This window comes from Nestor notabilis, unplaced genomic scaffold (assembly GCF_000696875.1).
Source record: "Nestor notabilis isolate BGI_N333 unplaced genomic scaffold, ASM69687v1 scaffold8423, whole genome shotgun sequence".
Classification (NCBI taxonomy): Eukaryota; Metazoa; Chordata; class Aves; order Psittaciformes; family Psittacidae; genus Nestor; species Nestor notabilis.
Window position 1 is genome coordinate 22,053 of NW_009920584.1, and position 18,651 is coordinate 40,703.

Consider the following 18,651-nt stretch of genomic DNA (forward strand, 5'->3'; position numbering starts at 1 on the left):
CGCACTACTGCCAAGCTTACCACAGAGTGATCTTACAGCTGCTTAGGAGCAGGTTTTTACTTTTCTGTACTTCATCAGATTCGGTCATCTTGATGAAATAATTATTGTTGTAGTAAGTAAATGGGAGCTTAACTCAAACACTGATCCCACAACACCTCCCTCAGTGTGAAGGGTGAGGAGGAGATAACCTGAAGCTGCAGTTCTGTAACGGTAACACCTTGACGTACGCGTTCTCTGAGTTCAGGGGACACGGAAACGATGTGTCTGACCATGGCTGTCCCATCGGGAACACCATCAGACACCCCTAACCTGGTCAGAACAGGGGAATATGCAAACCCAAGACAGTGCTGCCAGAGGACAACACACACACGACGTACAAACAATCAGAGAGAGGAATGACAGTACATTTCTGTACCAGCACGTCTTCCCCGGGAGAAGAGGTGGGTTCCACGCTGAGCTCGAGTGAAGCATGAAGGAAAAGCCACCCCGAGGCAGAGTCATGTGGGTAATGCAGGTAAAATATCCATGTTTGCATTTATCCATGTCTTGCTCTGACATAAGAAAAATGCAGCAGCGTTTCTGTGAGCACATAAATGAGGAGAGACCATGACAACAGAAGAAGAAACTACTGAGACTTCCTAAGAAAAGCATGAACGAGGAAGAGCCACGACCAGGACCTGGCACCAGCGGACAGCTATGGAAGAGAAAACCAGCAGGGTCATTACTAGCACAGCAATCAGCGTGGTAAGCACAGCACTGACTTGAAGGGAGCCTCCACTCCACCATGAGGAAGTGTTACAGATCACATATAAATAAATTGAACTTTGGCCCATGGCATCTTCTCCACTGAGCAGCCCAACCGACGCTGAGGGATGTGAGCAGGCGGCTGCGGGGACCTGCTGCTGTTACACACACCTGGACGTAGCGCGGCACAAAAATAAGATACAGAACATAAATTAAACTTTTTTTTGTTTAATTTTTAAAAAGTTTAGAAATTACATTTTAAAATATGTAGTTCCCATAAAAAAACAAAAACAAAAAACAAAAAAACAACCCTAATGAATACTGAAAACCTCCTTTTTGCAGAGAAAACCTCTGGGTGACTCAGATGAACCCCTACAGTGCCAGTAGTTAGAACATCCTGCTGCCAAGTGCTACCACTTCTTGTGTTAGTGTGTAGTGTCAGGCAACCCTGACCCCAGCACCCGGAGGTTCCACTGGTATGTACATTATATCTACATGCTTATACAGTATTGGAAATGAGGCAAGCACACATGGGAAGGTTTTACTATACCAAACATTAGGAAGCGTAGGACGGCTGTAGTACAGAGCACAGTTAAAAGGAAAAGACAGTGCTATACAACTAGTTTAGATAACCTAGCCTGAATTACAGGGAATCTTTAATTTAAAAGAAATTATTGGTGCAGAAACAAGTAAACTGTAATCCAAAAATATTACTGAGCAATTCAGAAATATTTCTAAGAGTCCCACGTACACTCCTATCAAACAGAACGGGCTCTGAATCTGTCATGAGAGTAAAGTCTAAAGGACAATGGTGACTTTGAAAGCAAAGCTCTGTACATTCTGGGTATGTGTTTGGCACCCAAATTTCATTGGAGAATGTTTCTTATTCTTTAAAGTCAGACAAAAGTGCAAAGCAATATAAATTAGGCCAAGTCCTTTCTTGACTTCTGATTTATTTCTGAAAAACAAGCCATCGGAGTTCAGTTTCTACGGACACTTTACATGTGAAGCTTTGGATTTCTCACTGCAGGGAAGGATAGGCTTCTGAAATTCATCTACTCCAAGTCAGTGAATTTGCAGTAAATTCAGAGATGACCACTGAGAGCAGGAAAGATTAAGAAATTTAGATATAGAATTGTGCTGCTTTGCATCTACACAGCATCTAGAACCAATTCTGACTTTAGCTGTCAACCAACATCTTCAGGCATGTAGTAGCCAAAAATCCAGTAGTTCAAAGACTCTGAAACCCTGAAAAAGACAAAAAAAGAAGCTGAACTGACAGAAGATACAAATCAAAAAGCAACCTGTGGAGACACCTGGAGGTGAGGCCACTCCATCCTTTACTCTCAACTAGAAGGGTACCTGCAAGGAGCACAACACATTTAGGGGGTGCTCGTCCTTAAACAGTTCCCTCTGTGCTGGAGTCCTTCCTTTGAGGAGGGGTGCACCTCCAGAGGACAAATGGCTTTGTGGTGGAATATACTCCGAGTTCACTTGAAGTAAGAGCACACCAAGACTCTTGCTAGTCCTTGGGGGTCACCTACAGCTTGGCAGTTTTCTTACATGTAGTAAGGATCAAAACCCCTCCTGGGGACTAGCTGGTGAACCACCAGCCCATCTCACTGAACACTATTTACTGGAACAGTAACCTCCACACAGCTGTGAGGAGCAGATTTTGCTCAGGATGCAAGTTCAGTTGCTTTAATACATGATTTTTTAAGAAAACAGACAAAAAACTCCAGTAGTTTTATATTTTGGTTACCTTTTCCAGCCACGTGGCTCCATTATTATCTTGGAGACAGTGCAAGTTCTTAGAGTAATTAAATCTGAACTTTGGTTTTTACCTGCCACTTCCCAAAACCCTTTAAAGGCCAACCTAGTTGATTCTATGGACCACAGAGAACTACCCTCCTCTAACATGAAATTCCCACGAAAGGTTAAAACATCTTTAGGCACTTCCCCTTGACCTCCCTTCCCCCAGCCCACAGCTTATATTCTTAATATAAGAATATTAGACTATCATATGGTAACAATTTTTATCATGTTACAATAAACAACAGGAATTCAACAGAAAGCAATAAAACTAGTGCAGACAACTGCCAGGACTGTCAAAAATGATCCACTTTCAAGAGGCAGAACCTTGCAAGCCTTGTAAAAAACAGGGTACAGGACTGCTTCAAAATTCAGAAAACTGTAAGGTTTGAAAGCATGTAAAACTGTTTCATTAAATGTCATAATGAAATATTAGCTGTTGGACCATAATTTTATGTAGATTTATGGGTTTGGGATTCTGAAGTCAGACAAACCTGTCAAAAAGTGACATCAACAGCATCTCTCCTATAGAGGAAATAGTTATTAAGGGACTGTCATTCCCAACACCAACAACTCCCAGGATATGGAGGTCTGCGTGGTTTGAGTCATGCATCATGGGACAAGTCAGAGTTAAGCTGTGCAAAACTGTCAAGTGTGCAGAATTTGAACAGAACAACACGTGCCAAAGGCATTTTGTATTTCACTGTATTTTGTATTTCACAAATCTCAGTGGCAGTGGGTCTTGTGGCCACATGTGGCAAGAGAGGAAAGACAGACAACAGCACATGGCTGGTCAGGTGAATCGATACCAGCTTTATTCAACTCCTCGTTTCTTTTGTGCTTAAAGACAAGCCTTGTGTAGCTTTCCCACAAATCAAAACTCATCAAAGCAGCCTGCCAAATAAACTTCTGTGGTTTTTATAACACAAAACCAGAAAAGGAATTTGTCAATCTCTAATTATCTCATAAATTAACAGAAGACAGAGCTGGTGTGTGAACTGGAACATAGATGGAGACTGCTCCTAAAACTATTGTCATCTTCTTACACAGCCTATTCCATCTGGCTGAAAAGGCAAGATAAAAAAGATGGGATTACTCAGAAAAGAGGAAAAAAAGCTTTCCATAGAGAGGGAAAACCATCCAACCTCAACAGGCCTTGGAGCTGCCACAGCATTAGTTCACTTCAGTAGGGACTCAGGTGGCAGAGAAACCTGTCTGAAGAGGAGCAGGGCAAAGTCCCTGGTGACATCATCATCAGTGACAGCATCAAGCTTCTCACATGGACAAACATATGTCATCCTGGATCAAATTAAATAGTTCTGAAGTGGAAGTCACAGGTAAGCAGCACTGGAGGACCTGGCTCTTAGAGTAGTTTCAGGATTTAGTTTCAAGGCCAGGTTGGACAGGCCTTGGGTAACATGGTCTAGTGTGAGGCGACTCTGCCCATGGCAGGGGGTTGCAACTAGATGGATCTTAAGATCCTTTCCAACCCAAATCATTCTATGATTTATGTCCCAGGAATTTGTGTCTTTCACTCACTCCTCCTGTACAAACACTGCTTTTAGTAGTTTTGCCTTTTCAGTTTTCTTTTGCCCTACTGCAGGCAGGATAAGGAAGTCCATGAGTTTTACTAAACAACCCTGGCAGCAGTATTCTTCAAATGGGTTTTTAAGGGAAAGTTCCATTAACTGCTGATCCTGCACACTAACTCATCATCATAGCATAAGGCTTCTTCCTTATTCATGGGCCTAATTATATTAATTACAGGTTTGAAAAGAAAGGGAACTCAGACTAGCCATGGCCAAGTTTTCAATCTGACCCTCTGTGAAACATAACAAGCCAACAGATCCAAGTGTCATCTCCAGAGATGATGTTAACTTGGCCTTTTTTAATATGAGCAGGAGTTCAGTTAGCAGGAAAGGCAGCCAACACTTTCCTGAGGAATGCATTCAGGTGAAAGAGAACTCATTTGTAAGAGCTGGCATCTCAAAGCAGCAGTGTGTCTTCACGAAGGAAAGTTTTTCCTAGCCAGAACCAGAGATCCTACAGGAGGAGGGGAAAACCCCAAGGATCTCATTGCCACAGCAGGGATGATAGGGTCCTATAATGATTTGGGTTGAAAGGGAGCTTAAAGCTCATCCAGTTGCAACACCCTGCCATGGGCAGAGACACCTTCCACTAGACCACGCTGCTCCAAGCCCCATCCATAAACAGATAATGAAAATCCAGGCTTACAGGCAGACAGGGAAAGCTTTTCCCACAACATTTAAGCAAACTATTAATTATCCACTTCAAATAAAATAACTCCTTCCTGATGGGGCAGTATTACTCCTAACTGCTGCAGTGTCTCCACCTCCTTGGAAGCTGGATGTCTCAGCACTTGCAGAGACAGGGCACTAGAGAAAGGGGCAACTGCTCTGCTTGGGGAAGACAAATTCTGCGTCTCCAAGTTCCAACCTTCACAGCTATTTATAGTTTGAAGTGCAACTGTTGGCAGCAATAGAGATGACATAAGGAAAAGCATGCACTGTCCTAACAGATCTTCAGCAGAGCTTTTACCCAGGTAAGTTTTCAAGAACTAAATGAAGCTGACTTGCAGAAAAACGGAAACAAAAGAGGCAAAGTTCATGTGCCTGGTTTCTGACAGCTCTGCGTTGTCATGTTGCTCTGAAAGCTTTCCCTGGTCTTTGTGGTTGTCACAGAACGGCTCATTTCTGGTGAGCATTTGCCCAAAGATCATACACACATTCCGTTTAGTGGAGACTCCTTACAGTGCTCATTGCCAAGCTTCACACAGAGAGCAGATGCATCAAGAACTCCAAAAGGCTCTGATTTCATGGGACAGTTGGAACACCTGCACAATCCACAGAGTCTCCTCAATTTCCAAGGATGTTGTGAATACAGAAAAACTTTCCACAGAATACCTGAAGCACCGAATTATGAACAGGAGGGATTATAGAAGGAGGTGAGGAAACATGACAAGTTTTATGAGCTGAAGCATGACCATACAAAGACTAAATAGTGTCTTTGTGGCACAAACAGGTTTTGTTTTCTTAAGGAAAATGTCAGCTTGTTGTTTTGACTAAGCCAACCTGGAGGCAGAGTGATAATTTCAGATATTTATAACACATCCAATAAAAAGAGGGAGACTTACCTTCTGAGGGTAGTAAAGTGCAGACTGTTATCTGGAGATGTAAGTGTATGTTCTAGATGGAGAGCGGGTCTCATTCTGGGCACTCGGTGGCACGTTTAAGAAATCCCAAATCAGAATTGTATCATCATGGGAACTACTAATGATCTGAAATTCATCAAACTGGAGTCTAAAGACACGTCCTGAATGTTCCTGTGAGCAACACAAATCAGTTAGCAAGGCAAGAAGAGGGTGATGTTTCCATTACATTCGTACTCACACGTGTATCTGGACACAGAGCAGTGTATTCAAAGGCTGGTGTACTGGTTAAGAAACCCTTAGTTATATACACTCAAGGTAAAGAAAAGCTGATTTTCTATGTAAGCTTTTTTCACATGGCTTCCAAATCCAGTGCCTGTAAACCCTGAGCCTCCCCCTGAGGGGCCAGTCTTAGAGGCTGAGATTATTACAGACAAAAGCAGCCTGTCAATCAAGAAGCAGCAATTTAGAAGATTGGCTGGCACTGACAATCTGCCAGGGCTCCTTCTCCTACATAACATCTGCATTCAGTGCTGCTGCTAACTCCAGTTCAGTGCAGCCCTAATGTACCACATCCCAGCTTCAGCTAGGGCATGCTGCTGGAAGGATCATTATGGCTCACTTACTAGGCAAGATGACTGCTGCCATAAGGATGGGAGGTGGAGGAGTACATGCTTCATCAGCTCTTGCAAGGAATCTCAAAAGGGCACCAAGAGGCCCAGAAAAGGTTCTCCTCTTTTTGTCCTGCTCACCCATCTTTAGTAGATTTAAAATGAGTACACTACCTTCATTGGAGAACTAACCGCAGCTGTCAGTGATCTCCAAACTAACCTGAGCTGCAGTACACCCACTGAAGGGACAGAATCACCTCTTTCAGTAAAACTAAATACACTGCATGTACATGGAAAAGAAAATAGTTAAATCTTATCTCTATGCAAAGACTACTGAAGAGAAAGAAAAGGCAGAAGCATTTCTAGCCACCTAACCACTTCTTTGGCTGTTGGAAAGGCCAAGCTGTGCTGAATAAGCCAGTTACCATGACATACAGTCAATAACTTTGGGTTGCTACTAGCCTGTCAAACTGATTTCTGAAGAAAAATTTTATGCACATTTCAGTGCAAAGAACAATTAACTCACTTCCCCAATCTATTTTTAATTAAGTCTACTGACATAAACCAAAACCCTCATTACAAAGGAAAATACAACTTAAGCAACAGCCTTAAATCTGATAGTCCTCTGAAGTGACTAGAGTTCCTGTGGTAATCCCTCTGATTTGACCTCCCTTCCCTCTTCCCATTTCTTCCTTCCAAACTGAGAGATGAGAAGAAAGGTTTGGGAAAGGCTCACAAGATTCCTCCCGCCTTTTTAATAAGAGGAAATTTAAAGCCAGCCCTGTAATGATATTAGGGAAACACAACAGGAACTAGAATGATTTGATATAGTGTCATGCTGATTTAAAGAGTATCCAAGAATCTGAAACTAGAAAAAAAACTTAATCTTTCTTTTAAGCTCAGATCCAAATCACTCAGGATATAACAACATAAAAAAAATTTCTTTATTCTTTGACTAAGCAGCAGCCAAGGCTTTATAAAACATCACGAGTTTCTCACCTATCCCACTATAACATAGTAACATGCCTCTCACACATAAAAGAGATCTCAGATAACTCCAAATAAATTAGTTTTACATACCACTAACGTACGCAAGCATAATGTACTTGCTGGGGCACGAGGGTCAAGAGCAGCTTGCAAGTCCCAAACTTTAATTTTGCTATAAAGTAAAATGAGAAGGTCATTAGGAGAGCATCGTTTCAAGTCTAAGCATAAAAGAAACATCTAAAGCAATGGAGAGCATGCCATATTTTCACTACAGCTACTTCATCAGGATCAAGCAAATCATTAGACTCTAACTTCACTAAAACACTAAGGCTAAATCTCATAAAACATAGGTAGGTTTGTATTTCTTTTTAGCAGCACATGTGATGTCTTTGTGATGGACCAAGTGCGTTGGTTATATGAAACACAAATTGACTATATATGCCCAAGCCATTTTGGAACTGCAGATGATGTTGAAAACTCACAGCACTACTGATGAGGTGCAAAGTTCCAGTGGGAATTAAGCTGGGACTGCCAAGCCCAGTGAGATACTAAACCCAAATAAAAGGCTAGAGACAAACAGCTGAAGAATTGTTTTCAGTAACTCTGCCATTCACTGGAAGTATAAATCAAGCAGAGAAAAGAAATGGAGAACTTGGACATGGATATAAGTTGTTGTGAATCCACTACACACTGAAAATATTGAGTCAGAAGTGCTAACAGTGGGGGTCCTGCCCTCAACCCCACAAAAAAGGTCACTAAAGATATCTGAGAGCCCCTCAGATATATTTATGCTCAGAGTAAACATTCAGTGCTGCTGTCTTATAAAAATAGAAAGTCTGAACTACTCTAAGCACACAGGACCTGGCAAAGAGCAATTCCTGAGGAAAAAAACAAAGGAATGTCACCTCAGCCAAACAAAAGTTTACTTTCTACAGAAAGTCAAACTTGAATGCTAACACGATTTCAGAGCATGCTAAAGAGCACCAGAAAAGCAGCTTCTTGGCTACTTAAAGCTGCAGCCTGCTGTGTTGAAATGCTCAAGCAGAAGCCACTCAGTTAATATTGATCCATTAGTGAAATCAGAAGAGATCCCTTCACAAGGGAACACAAGGCTCAATGCCTTTCAGAAGATGTTTTGCTAAGAAAAGCAGAATTGCTTGAAATTGCTTCAAACACATACCCATCATAGGCTCCACTAACAATCCTCTTATTGTCGAACCTGATGCATCGAACCAATTCTTCGTGGCCTTCTAATACTCTTAAACAGGCACCGCATTCAATGTCCCATAGCCTAGAGAGAACAAAGTCTTTGAGTACTTCAGGTTCAGCACTGTCCCTTAGCCTCACAGTAAGGGGTTTAAGCACTCAGATTTCTGCTGATATTCTGGAGATATACATTACTTGTTTAAAAAGGCATCAGAGCCATGAGATGTTCCCTGTGCCCAATTCAGAGATAAGTTTGTGCTGCAGCTGCAGGATATCAAAATTCATTTATTCACTCAAAATTCCATACAAGTAGAGGTTGGATACACGTCAAGTTATCTTGGGAAACTCTAATGTACTTTTGTCTATTCTGTATAAACTCATAATTAGAGGTTCAGAAAGAAATAAAGAAAACCAGTAGCCAACATCTTCCTCATCTCTCCAAGCAGAAGACAAGGTGATAAACTACAGTGACAGGTAAGTTTTGTTTACCTTTGACATAAACATCAGCATCCTACTTTTTTTCACAGGGATGTGATATATTTCCTGCCACACTGAGTTAAGTTTCATTCATACATCATCTGCTCCCATATCAAGACATACCAAGGATGTTTCACACATGCAGCAGTGCAGAACAGCACCAAAGGTCAGGGGAAATCCTATTTTCACACATGCAAGTGGACACCATTACATACCAATGGCAGCTTGTGGGCACCCACCTAATGGTATTGTCTGAAGATCCACTGACAACTAGTCGATCCCTGTACTGGAGGCATGCAATGCCACGCTTGTGCCCATTCAGAGTACGAACAAACTCACACGTACTTGTACTCCAGACCTGTGAAACACAAGAGAAATGCTCCTCTGAGAACTACCCCCAAGCAAGGGGTTTGAATTTCAGTCGAAGGAGAATTCATAAACAGAAGGAGGCTGAGGCTGACCTTTGTTGGACAGTGGAATAAAAACTCATGTAGTATTTTCATGGGCAAAGAGTGGGCACCTGGCATTAGCAGAACATGGCAGTGACAAGAGCCATGGGGACTGCTATTGCACATCGAGACAATGAGAAAAGTTGAGAAGTTCATATATTTTCAGGTGGTAAAGACTGTGAAATGATTTCAAAAACTTGATTACACTTTAATCTTGATAAGTTAGTAATAATTTTTAAAAGTGGAAATTATCACATAAACAAAACCCCCACATTTTTGCCAAAGAAATTGGTAGCAATCTACTAGAAGAGAAGGCATAACCCATGGCCTCAATGTTTGGTGGCTGCTTCTTTCTTAAGTTTAAATGATTCAAATCAACTTTGCCCAGTTCTAATGAACTGTAATTGAAGTTGTAACATAGAGTATCCAGTGGCTCATTTTCCAACACAGAGTGCAGCAGAATCTCTGCCAGATATTTGGACATTAAACTGCCAACAGCTTTTTGGCATAGTCTAAGGTAGCTCTGGTTCTACAGAGGGATGGGTGGAAATGCCTTTGTTATATTAATACACTCTGGGTATCTCAAATCTTCTGGTATGTATGAGTCTTCAAATACAGCCTCTTAATTCTTCAAACATGGCAAAGTCTGGTGGAGTTGCTGGGAAGGTGTGGTGAGGAAAGGCACTGCTGATAAATTTCATGTCTGGAACAGGACTGCCAATTGAAATAAAAAATACTGCTTGGAAAAAGGCACAAAATGTGCCACATTTAACAAACAAACCGATCCTGAGACTAGAGTTCAAACAGCAAGTAGGCTTTACTTCTTTGCAATTGTATGACAGAAGCCACAAAAATGTTATGAGTGTAGTTATGTGCATAAAGACATTAGCAGCTAGTGAGAGGAAGCAGCTGGCTGAACACAAAAAAAGGCACAGAACTGCTCATGGACACCTTGGCTCTTCGCAGTGGAGCAATGCTCAGAAGCCTCTCTGGCCTGGTAGACATGCAGACCTCCATGACAGCTCTGCCAACTTACTTTAATGGTCCTGTCACCTGATGCTGACACAATATACTTGTCATCGAAGTCTACCACGTTAACGGCAGCACGATGGCCAACTAAAACACGGCGCAGGGTGATGTCAGTAGGTGATGCCATATCCCAAACAGCAATTGATCTGTCCTTTGAGCATGTCACCATTAAGCCGTTGCTGAACCTCAAATGAAGCACTGCTTCGTTGTGATGAATCAACGTGTTCAGGACTTCACCTGTATTTACATCCCAAACTCTGCAAAAGAAAAGCATTTTATTCCAAATGAAGGCTTATGGGTATGCATGGAATAAAGTGTACATATGCACAAGTCTGCTACTATCTCTAATGGAGAGCTCTCTGGTTGTTTAACACCTCTTAGGACTTGGGGAATGCAGGGAGATGTGTGCTGGGGAATTATCCTAGTTCATGTCTCAGACTCACAAGCAACAATTATCAGCAGTGAACAACTAGGTCAGGAAATGCCTAAGCTGGGTCCACTGCTAAAAGAGCGAGCTGCTTAACGATTGTACAACTCTTCCAGGATGACTAGAGCTTATATGATGCATAAATTGATGGAACGGACCAAACTAAATACTATTCAATACACATTCGAAGTTTGTTACAGCTTTACACCATTCATGCAGATTTCATACCCACCAGGAACAACTGGGATTAATCACCCTCCAAGACCACCTACTGCTCACATGAAGTGAAAAATCACTATTTAATTTGTAGTACCTGAAGGATGTTAAGATCGGCTCCTAACTTACGAGCAGTTTTAAAGAGACTTACATTAGTATACCTATGTGAGACACCAGGAGACATGGCCTGAGCACTGAACTGTACCTGAGTATCTTTATATAGGACATCTGCTGACCACTGAATTAATGTAAGAATTGAAACTCAGTATCATCAAAACTGCAGTCAGAGAAGTGCTCCACCTATAACAAACACCCTTTCATTAACTGTCATCATGAAGAGATGTCAGAAAGCAGTACAAGAAACCCTAAATGAAGAAATTACTGTATAGTTGGCCTTCAGCCATTCTACAACTTCAGGATATGCCTTGAATCACTCAGGCCATATTCCTTTAAAATTCTTAACACTAAAAAAATGAGACAGATTTGGAAAAAAGAAAAAAATTGAATGTGATGCTTTGCCAAGTATGAATATCTTCGGTTTGGAATACTAGTATCCATTCATATTAGGGATGTTTTCTGCTATTTAGAGATTATTGTAAATATTCCCAACCATGATTTTTGTGCAAAAGCTTCACACTCACCTCACTGTAGAATCTGAAGATCCAGTTACAATAACTCTTTCATCATACTGCAGACAAAGAACCGAGCCAGTATGTCCTGTTAATACTTTCAAACATTCCAGGCTTGTTTTGTCCCAAATCTGTTAAAAACAAGAAGTATAAATGGCTTATCAAGACCAAGAACATGGATCCAAGACTTGAACATTGCTGCAACTGTGAAGGAAGGAAGTAAACTAGAGATAGCAGGAAGAATCCCATGCCAGTTAGCCTGTCTAGTCAGCAGGCCTGTCCTCCCTTATAGCTTAAGGAAGTCTTGATGCAAGTTTTTGACCACTGATCATGAGAAGACAAAATCCTGTTTTGCAAGAGGAAATGCTGTGGACTGTTAGTGCAAAGCAGCCTACTCGCATGAAAGTGAACTACTACCAGTGACAAAAGACACAGGTAAGGACAGTGGCACACTCAGTCTTCATGTTATGTGAACTTTGATTTCACAAGTGTTTCTTTGTGGTCAATGGTATTGATCTCTGGCTGTCAGTCCCCAAAGTTTCCAGAGCAAAGCACAGGTAAGAACTTTGCCAGGCTACAGGAAGACACCCCATCCCCATAAGCCCTGCACAGATAAATGCTGCCCCATGAAGAGACATGAGTAATCAACACAAGCAGCTAGCTTTCCAAGGCAGAATTATCCACTTATCCCTAGGGAAAAGACTGAAGTGTTTACCTTAATGGAGTTATCTCGTAGGCCACTGATGATCTTTTCATCATCATACTGTAAACAGTAGACACCTTTGCTGTTCTCAGAGCGGCACTGAATCCTTTGCAAATTGTGTCTCCCACATCGCCAGTTAGATTCTATAGTCTATCAAGAGGGGAAACAACCAGGGGTTAGGCACGAGGCTGCCTGCTTGAGCATGACTACTCCCACCCACACACAGCAATCTTTCCACTTTTACATCTTACACTTAAAGTACTTAAAGTTTAAATGTATCTTTTCTCCCCCAATAAAGATGCACAAAAGACAAAGAATTAGAATTAGGACTTCTATAACTTCTCATTATAAAAGCTGTGTTGAGTGGTGAAAATTGTGGTCAACAAACCTTAATGAGAATTTCCAAAGGAGCCATTAGAGATGTGTTTCGTAACAATCCAGTTCCCCCCCATATTTACATGACCAGCTGACATAAAGGTGAAACCAGGAGCTCATATGGTGCCAAGTTCAGCCTCACCTGAGTAACTAACATTACAGAATTGCCAAGTCCAACACGGAGGTTTAAAGGGGTTCTTGGACCTTTCCTTCCCTTACCCAGTCGTTTCACCAATTAACTCTTGTTAAACATTGTAGAAAGGGATTTTGAGATACAAAAGCCTCCTCAGAGCACCTTAAAGGCTGATAAAAATAATGTGAACTATCAGATTTCAAATAACCCAAACTTACTTCTTTTTAATTCCCAAAATCTGTGCAAGTGTAATTCTTAACATTTTCATTCCAAGAGGTGTTTTTAAGGAAAGAGACCTGACCCATCTTAAAAAGCTGCAAAGTGTTCCATAGCAGAACTAGGATGATTTCCATGATTTAATCAGCTTTATTACTTGTAAGATAACCAATGCTGGTTTCAAAGAAATGTGGGATTTTGGATAGGAAGTTTGTAACAACAATCATAAGAGAATCCATGCACAGAACTCCAGGCCTGTAGTACCTAGACAGGCTGGGCTGCTTTCTGTCTTCCAGTACAGGCACTGGAACAGACCATTTATTTAGCTATTTCCCTGGGATCCCCCCCCAGTACTGCATGGAAAGCTGGAAGAAGCTGATAGACTTCCAGTTTGTTTGGAAAAGTGTATTTATAATCAAATCCTAACTTTCAAAGCAATTGCAGGCACTTCTACAACTCTGCCAAGGCTGGAAAACAACTGAAGCCCTCATTAAAGACAGAAGCGCAGTGCAACTATGACGTCCCAATTCTAGGAAAACATGTCTGCTCCAAGGGAAAACTAACCTACCACTATGTTTTCCATGCATTTGCTCCTTCAGTTGCCTCTCATGCAATTTGGAGAGGATAATACAAACCTGATGTGCCACAGGAATTTGTCTAAGGCATGAGTACTAAGAGATACTTCTAGAAGAACATGCTGACAAGTTATTCATCCCCTCTCATTCTATTCCAATTTGGTGGGGAAGCTAATGAAATTAAGAGAGCAAGTCATCTGTCAGTTTGGGATCAGCTTTTCTGGCCAGCTAGTTCACTGCTGATTGTCAGACCGGGAACTGAGCTTAAGATGTTCAAATCCGACACTGCACTGGCTCAGCCTTGGACTCCCGCCTTGAAGGTAGCAGCCTGCTCATTCTGCTACATGCTCAGCATAGGATGGAGGCTTTGAGGAGGAAGGACAGGCAATTCTCAAGCTCTGATGAAGATTTATCTGTGCTAGGAGGGCAGAATCGCAACTCATTAACTTCTTAGCTGCTACAGAGGTGACCCTTAGAAACAGGAGAGGATTGCAGACATTAGTAGCATGAACTGATATAATTATGGATCTGAAGGCAAGATATTTAAAAATGCAATACTAACACTGAAGACACAGGACATAAAGCATTGCAGATTTGAGTTAGCCAATTTAAACAGTTTTAGAAACCATGTAAGTTCAGGTATTCAATACTAAGACATCTTAAGAGAGAGTTTCCCCAAAGCAGCATCCTTGGAAAGGTCTGAAATAAGCAGTTGAAAGTAGCACACGATGGATTACTCCAGCAACCTAGTGCTCAAACACCACTGGAGCTCTTTCAGACTTCAGCTTCCTGCAACAGCAATTACCAATAGATACAGAACACATCAAAAACCCCCCAGATCAGAAGTTTTGCTTGTAGCACTTTCCCAAACACACCAGCAGTCAGGAAAAGAATGCTCACCAGACATTCAGCACACTAGCTGCTTTAACTCTTAGAAGTTCCCTATAGGAAGCTACTGAAAAAGCTCCCCATAAGAAAATGATGGCTTCAGATAAAAGGAGCTAAAGCATTATATATCTCTTTGTGAAGGCACTATGAAGCAGTAAGTCATATATAGGTGCACTTTTTAATCCTGTGAATAGATGTCATTTCATGTAGACATTATACGGTGTGGCTACTGTGGGAAAATACTTCATGTTTTTCAAGAACTTGTAAAATCCCCTTATACTGCGTAAATTTTCAATGTGCTGGGAAAGTAGCCACAATACACAGAGAAAATACAGCTGCATTTCAATTGGCAACAGAGTGAAAACAGATGTGGACATATAGAGAAATAACATTATTGTAGATGACTGAATACGGCTGAGTGGGTGGGCAACCTGGAGGACCCTCTGAAAAGGAACATGTTTAACACAATACTGGCAACCACATTAAAGCTTCTTGCTATAGGAAACTTCTGGTTGTTACTGAATAGTGTAGTTAGTCAAAGTCTTCATCTGCAACCTCCTTCCAGAAGATAACTTAATAAACTGTGTATATGCCGAGTAGGTAGGCACATGAGTACAAGGGGTGAGGAAGAAATTACCATGTTTTATGGACTGCTACAAGCACCAGGGAGTGGACAATGAAAAGACCCAGCATTTATTTGCCTATTTATGGTACCAAACCTAATACCCAAGCAACACCCACTACTGTATTGTCTACAGAACCCCTCCAAGTCTCCAAGATAATTGCCTCTAAACTTGGGTTTCACAACGAAAAGCAAGATGGTGCAGAACACTATCTCCTTAGTTCACATACACACAAAAGTTTCTTACACTTTTCTACAAGCTTACTTGAGCAATAGCAGCAAGTAGCTGACAAATGCTGCACAGCCAGGAAAATCTGGACATACAAGGGATAAAACCAAAGCATCTGTCACAGGAGAACCATTTGGCGGCTGAAGAAATGCATAAATGGATTAAAAAAAAGGCATTGAGAGAAAATTACACGTAGAAAATAGTCCAAGATGCAGAGGTATAGCCAAGCCTTGACCATGCCAGAATATGTTCACTGATACAAAGATACACAGTAAAAAAAAAAAAAGATGCAATTCATCTGGATTAGCAGTTGGATCATTAACTATACACTGGAAATATTAAGAATAATCTACTAGGAACAGGGTTTTTCCCCATTTGTTAATGTACACTGTGTTCAGCCCCTTGGCTAAAAACTGCTTTTATATCCTTGTGGATGTTTCTGCAGAGTAAGCGGGTTTATCTTAATCCCATAAACCAAAGAGTTTGTTCCCACTGAATATACAATTCTCCTGCAGGACAAATGGGGAAGAGGAAAAGAAGAAGGAACACAGACATGTGTTATATATGTAGAGATTTCTCTGAAGCATCGGGCATTTATACCAGTGGCAGTTAAAATCCAAACCCTTGTTCTTCACATGCTTTCTTCAAATAGAAAATAGAAAACCCCTCCTGACTGTGGCACAGGAACATGAACTTGTGTCAGCATGGTAGAAAGGGCTTTCTACCCTGCTGACATTCATTATGAAATTAAGAGGGTTTGATAAGCAAAGACAGCATGACAGATTGGGTATGGCACCAGGCTCCCTGCATCTTTGAGGTCTTTCCTCTCTTGAACTCGGAAGATGCTGCGACCATTAGGGGGAAAATCAGCATCAAGGTCTTGAAGAAGGATTCGCTAGATCCTGGCTGAGTCTGGAATTCACTTTTGGATCTCTAAGCTGCTGTTAAGCAGTGAGGGCTGAGGAGCTTTCATAGTCTCTGTATCAGCTTGAAGAAAAAAGGCTATGTGATGCTCATTACGTAGAAGGCTTGAACTGGTCCCCAAGAGGAACCTGAGAGAGCTAGCTGTCCTGTCACTACCACAGCAGCATAAACCATGAGATACCTGACCACAGAGGGATGACTGTCTCACAGCAACAGATGGCAAAACCTTGCCAGCAGCAAAGCCTCCTGAAGGGGGATAAAAACTCCACAAATAAAGAGCATCACCATCCCTCTTGTGAGTGCCATCACTTCTATAAACCACTAGTAAGGAGCTAAGTGCCAGTGGTAGGCGTGTAGCAGCAAAGACAACTAAAGACCCACAGACCACAGGAACTGGATCAGCACTGGAGTGGGGACAGCAATAAAATCCCTCTGCCAGAGCAGTATGGCAGAAAAAGTACTTGCACTGTATCCAACATTCACTTCATAAAACACCTCCTCCTCAGACCAGCTGCATAATGGAAGTGATGAACAAGAAAATGACGTGGTCATTACAGTCTACAGAGCTTACATCTCTGAACAGTCTTGGCTGCAGGCACAGTATCCCTAATTACACATTCTCTATACTTAATCACACATTCTCTATGCCTAATTACCCATTCACTAAGGCTTGTGCTTACTGTCACCTGAGCCAGTAAACAGGTCTTTGGAAGCAAGCAGCAGGGCATACAGATGCCCATACCAACATCTTGGACATATGTTATATTACAAGAGAGAACAAATTACAAGAGAGAACACCAAGTGCTGCAAACCCTCCACCACTGCATCTTGCCATTTATTATCCTACTTTTCCCATTATGCAATGTTGCCTTTCCCTATTAGTTCTCTTACCCTATTCCACAAAAAAGCTGAACCACCATGATTCACGCTACACTAGAGGACCTGGAAGAGTGACTAGACGTGGATTTTACTCTCAAAATGCTTTGAGAAACTTAGAAGGCAGCAGGTATACAACTGGGAGCTGCATGACACTGTGTCCCTCATGAGACTTATTTAGTGCTTTAGTTATTATTTATACACTACTGCTCATTCAAAGAATTTGTGCTTTCCAAGAATTTTCTTTACACCAAGAATTCTTCATATTTTAGATTATTCCTGATTAAAGCTAAGTGAAAGTCCAGAAGAAAAATAGAAGTTACATGGGAAGAGGTAGTAAATAGTAATATAGAAAACAAACACAAGGACATAAACCTAAGCAAACATTAATTCAAAACAGTGATCAACTGATGTTTGGTGCTTACATTATCCCAGGCAAACAAAAAAGTCAAGTAAGAATAAAAACTACCTTCATGAAGAATAAGTGAAGCAAGTCCAACAAACTATAGTCCACTAACATATATCATGCTAATTTTTATACATATACATGTATCTCGTTAAAGTTCAGCATGTATTTATTTCATACAAGCAGAAAGGCCCACTTCCACAAGAGAAAAACAAAGGGAAAACACTTCCAAGAAGTGCAAAGTGGGCTTCTGGCTTCATCTCCAAAACTCACAGGATACTCAGGCTATGTTTTGAAGAACAGTCTGAAATTAAAGCAAGGCCAAAAACGCAGGAGTGTACTACTGAGCCATTCCATGCATGAACACTACATTGGCTTCCAGATCAGTCTGAGGTAAAATATCACTTTCAGCATTAACTCCAAGGCCAGAAATAAGGCATAAACAGTGAAGTCCAAAAATCTAAACAACTCTAGAGAAAAAGGAATGGGAAGCTTTTCCTAGCAAGTGTTACAATTAAATAATGATTTCTTGGCAGAATTTGAAACTTAAGAATTAAGTTCCTAATGTTTACAGCTGCTTAGATAAGATCCAAATGTGGACAATATAAATTGATGAAGTGTTGTCTCTGCGTGCAATTGATCCAATATGCATAAAGCTGCTCAAAGGTCCAGAAAGTAAAACTGTTCCTGAGTCTTGCTGCAGCTTTTCTGAACCCTTTTTAAAGGCACTTTTAAAAAGAACAGATTGACCTTATGATACTAAGTGAGATGAATATGTACAGTGGAATATGCTAATGTCTTACAGAGGAAGAGGAGAAGACTTGCAGAAACTGCATTAAAGGTCACTGACACAGAATACAGGAAGTCACTTTGGGAAAAAGCTGACTGATACAGATCATTTCATCAAGCATGAAGAAAAGACAGCATGTTCTCCAAGTGTCAAAATGG

At 41.2% G+C, this 18,651-nt stretch overlaps 1 protein-coding gene across 1 annotated transcript in view; it reads right to left on the reverse strand.

Moving 5' to 3' along the window:
* Positions 1-1,366: 1,366 nt before the first annotated feature.
* Positions 1,367-18,651, reverse strand: part of FBXW11 (F-box and WD repeat domain containing 11) — a 36,715-nt gene continuing 19,430 nt past the window's right edge. The window contains exons 5-12 of the mRNA XM_010010733.1: positions 12,472-12,609; positions 11,769-11,887; positions 10,492-10,741; positions 9,246-9,364; positions 8,504-8,614; positions 7,417-7,495; positions 5,711-5,899; positions 1,367-1,992 (exon numbers count right to left, since the gene is read on the reverse strand). Of these exons, the coding sequence (XP_010009035.1) occupies positions 5,738-5,899; positions 7,417-7,495; positions 8,504-8,614; positions 9,246-9,364; positions 10,492-10,741; positions 11,769-11,887; positions 12,472-12,609 (978 nt within the window). The 3' untranslated portion in view covers positions 1,367-1,992; positions 5,711-5,737. The remainder of the gene's footprint in view (positions 1,993-5,710; positions 5,900-7,416; positions 7,496-8,503; positions 8,615-9,245; positions 9,365-10,491; positions 10,742-11,768; positions 11,888-12,471; positions 12,610-18,651) is intronic.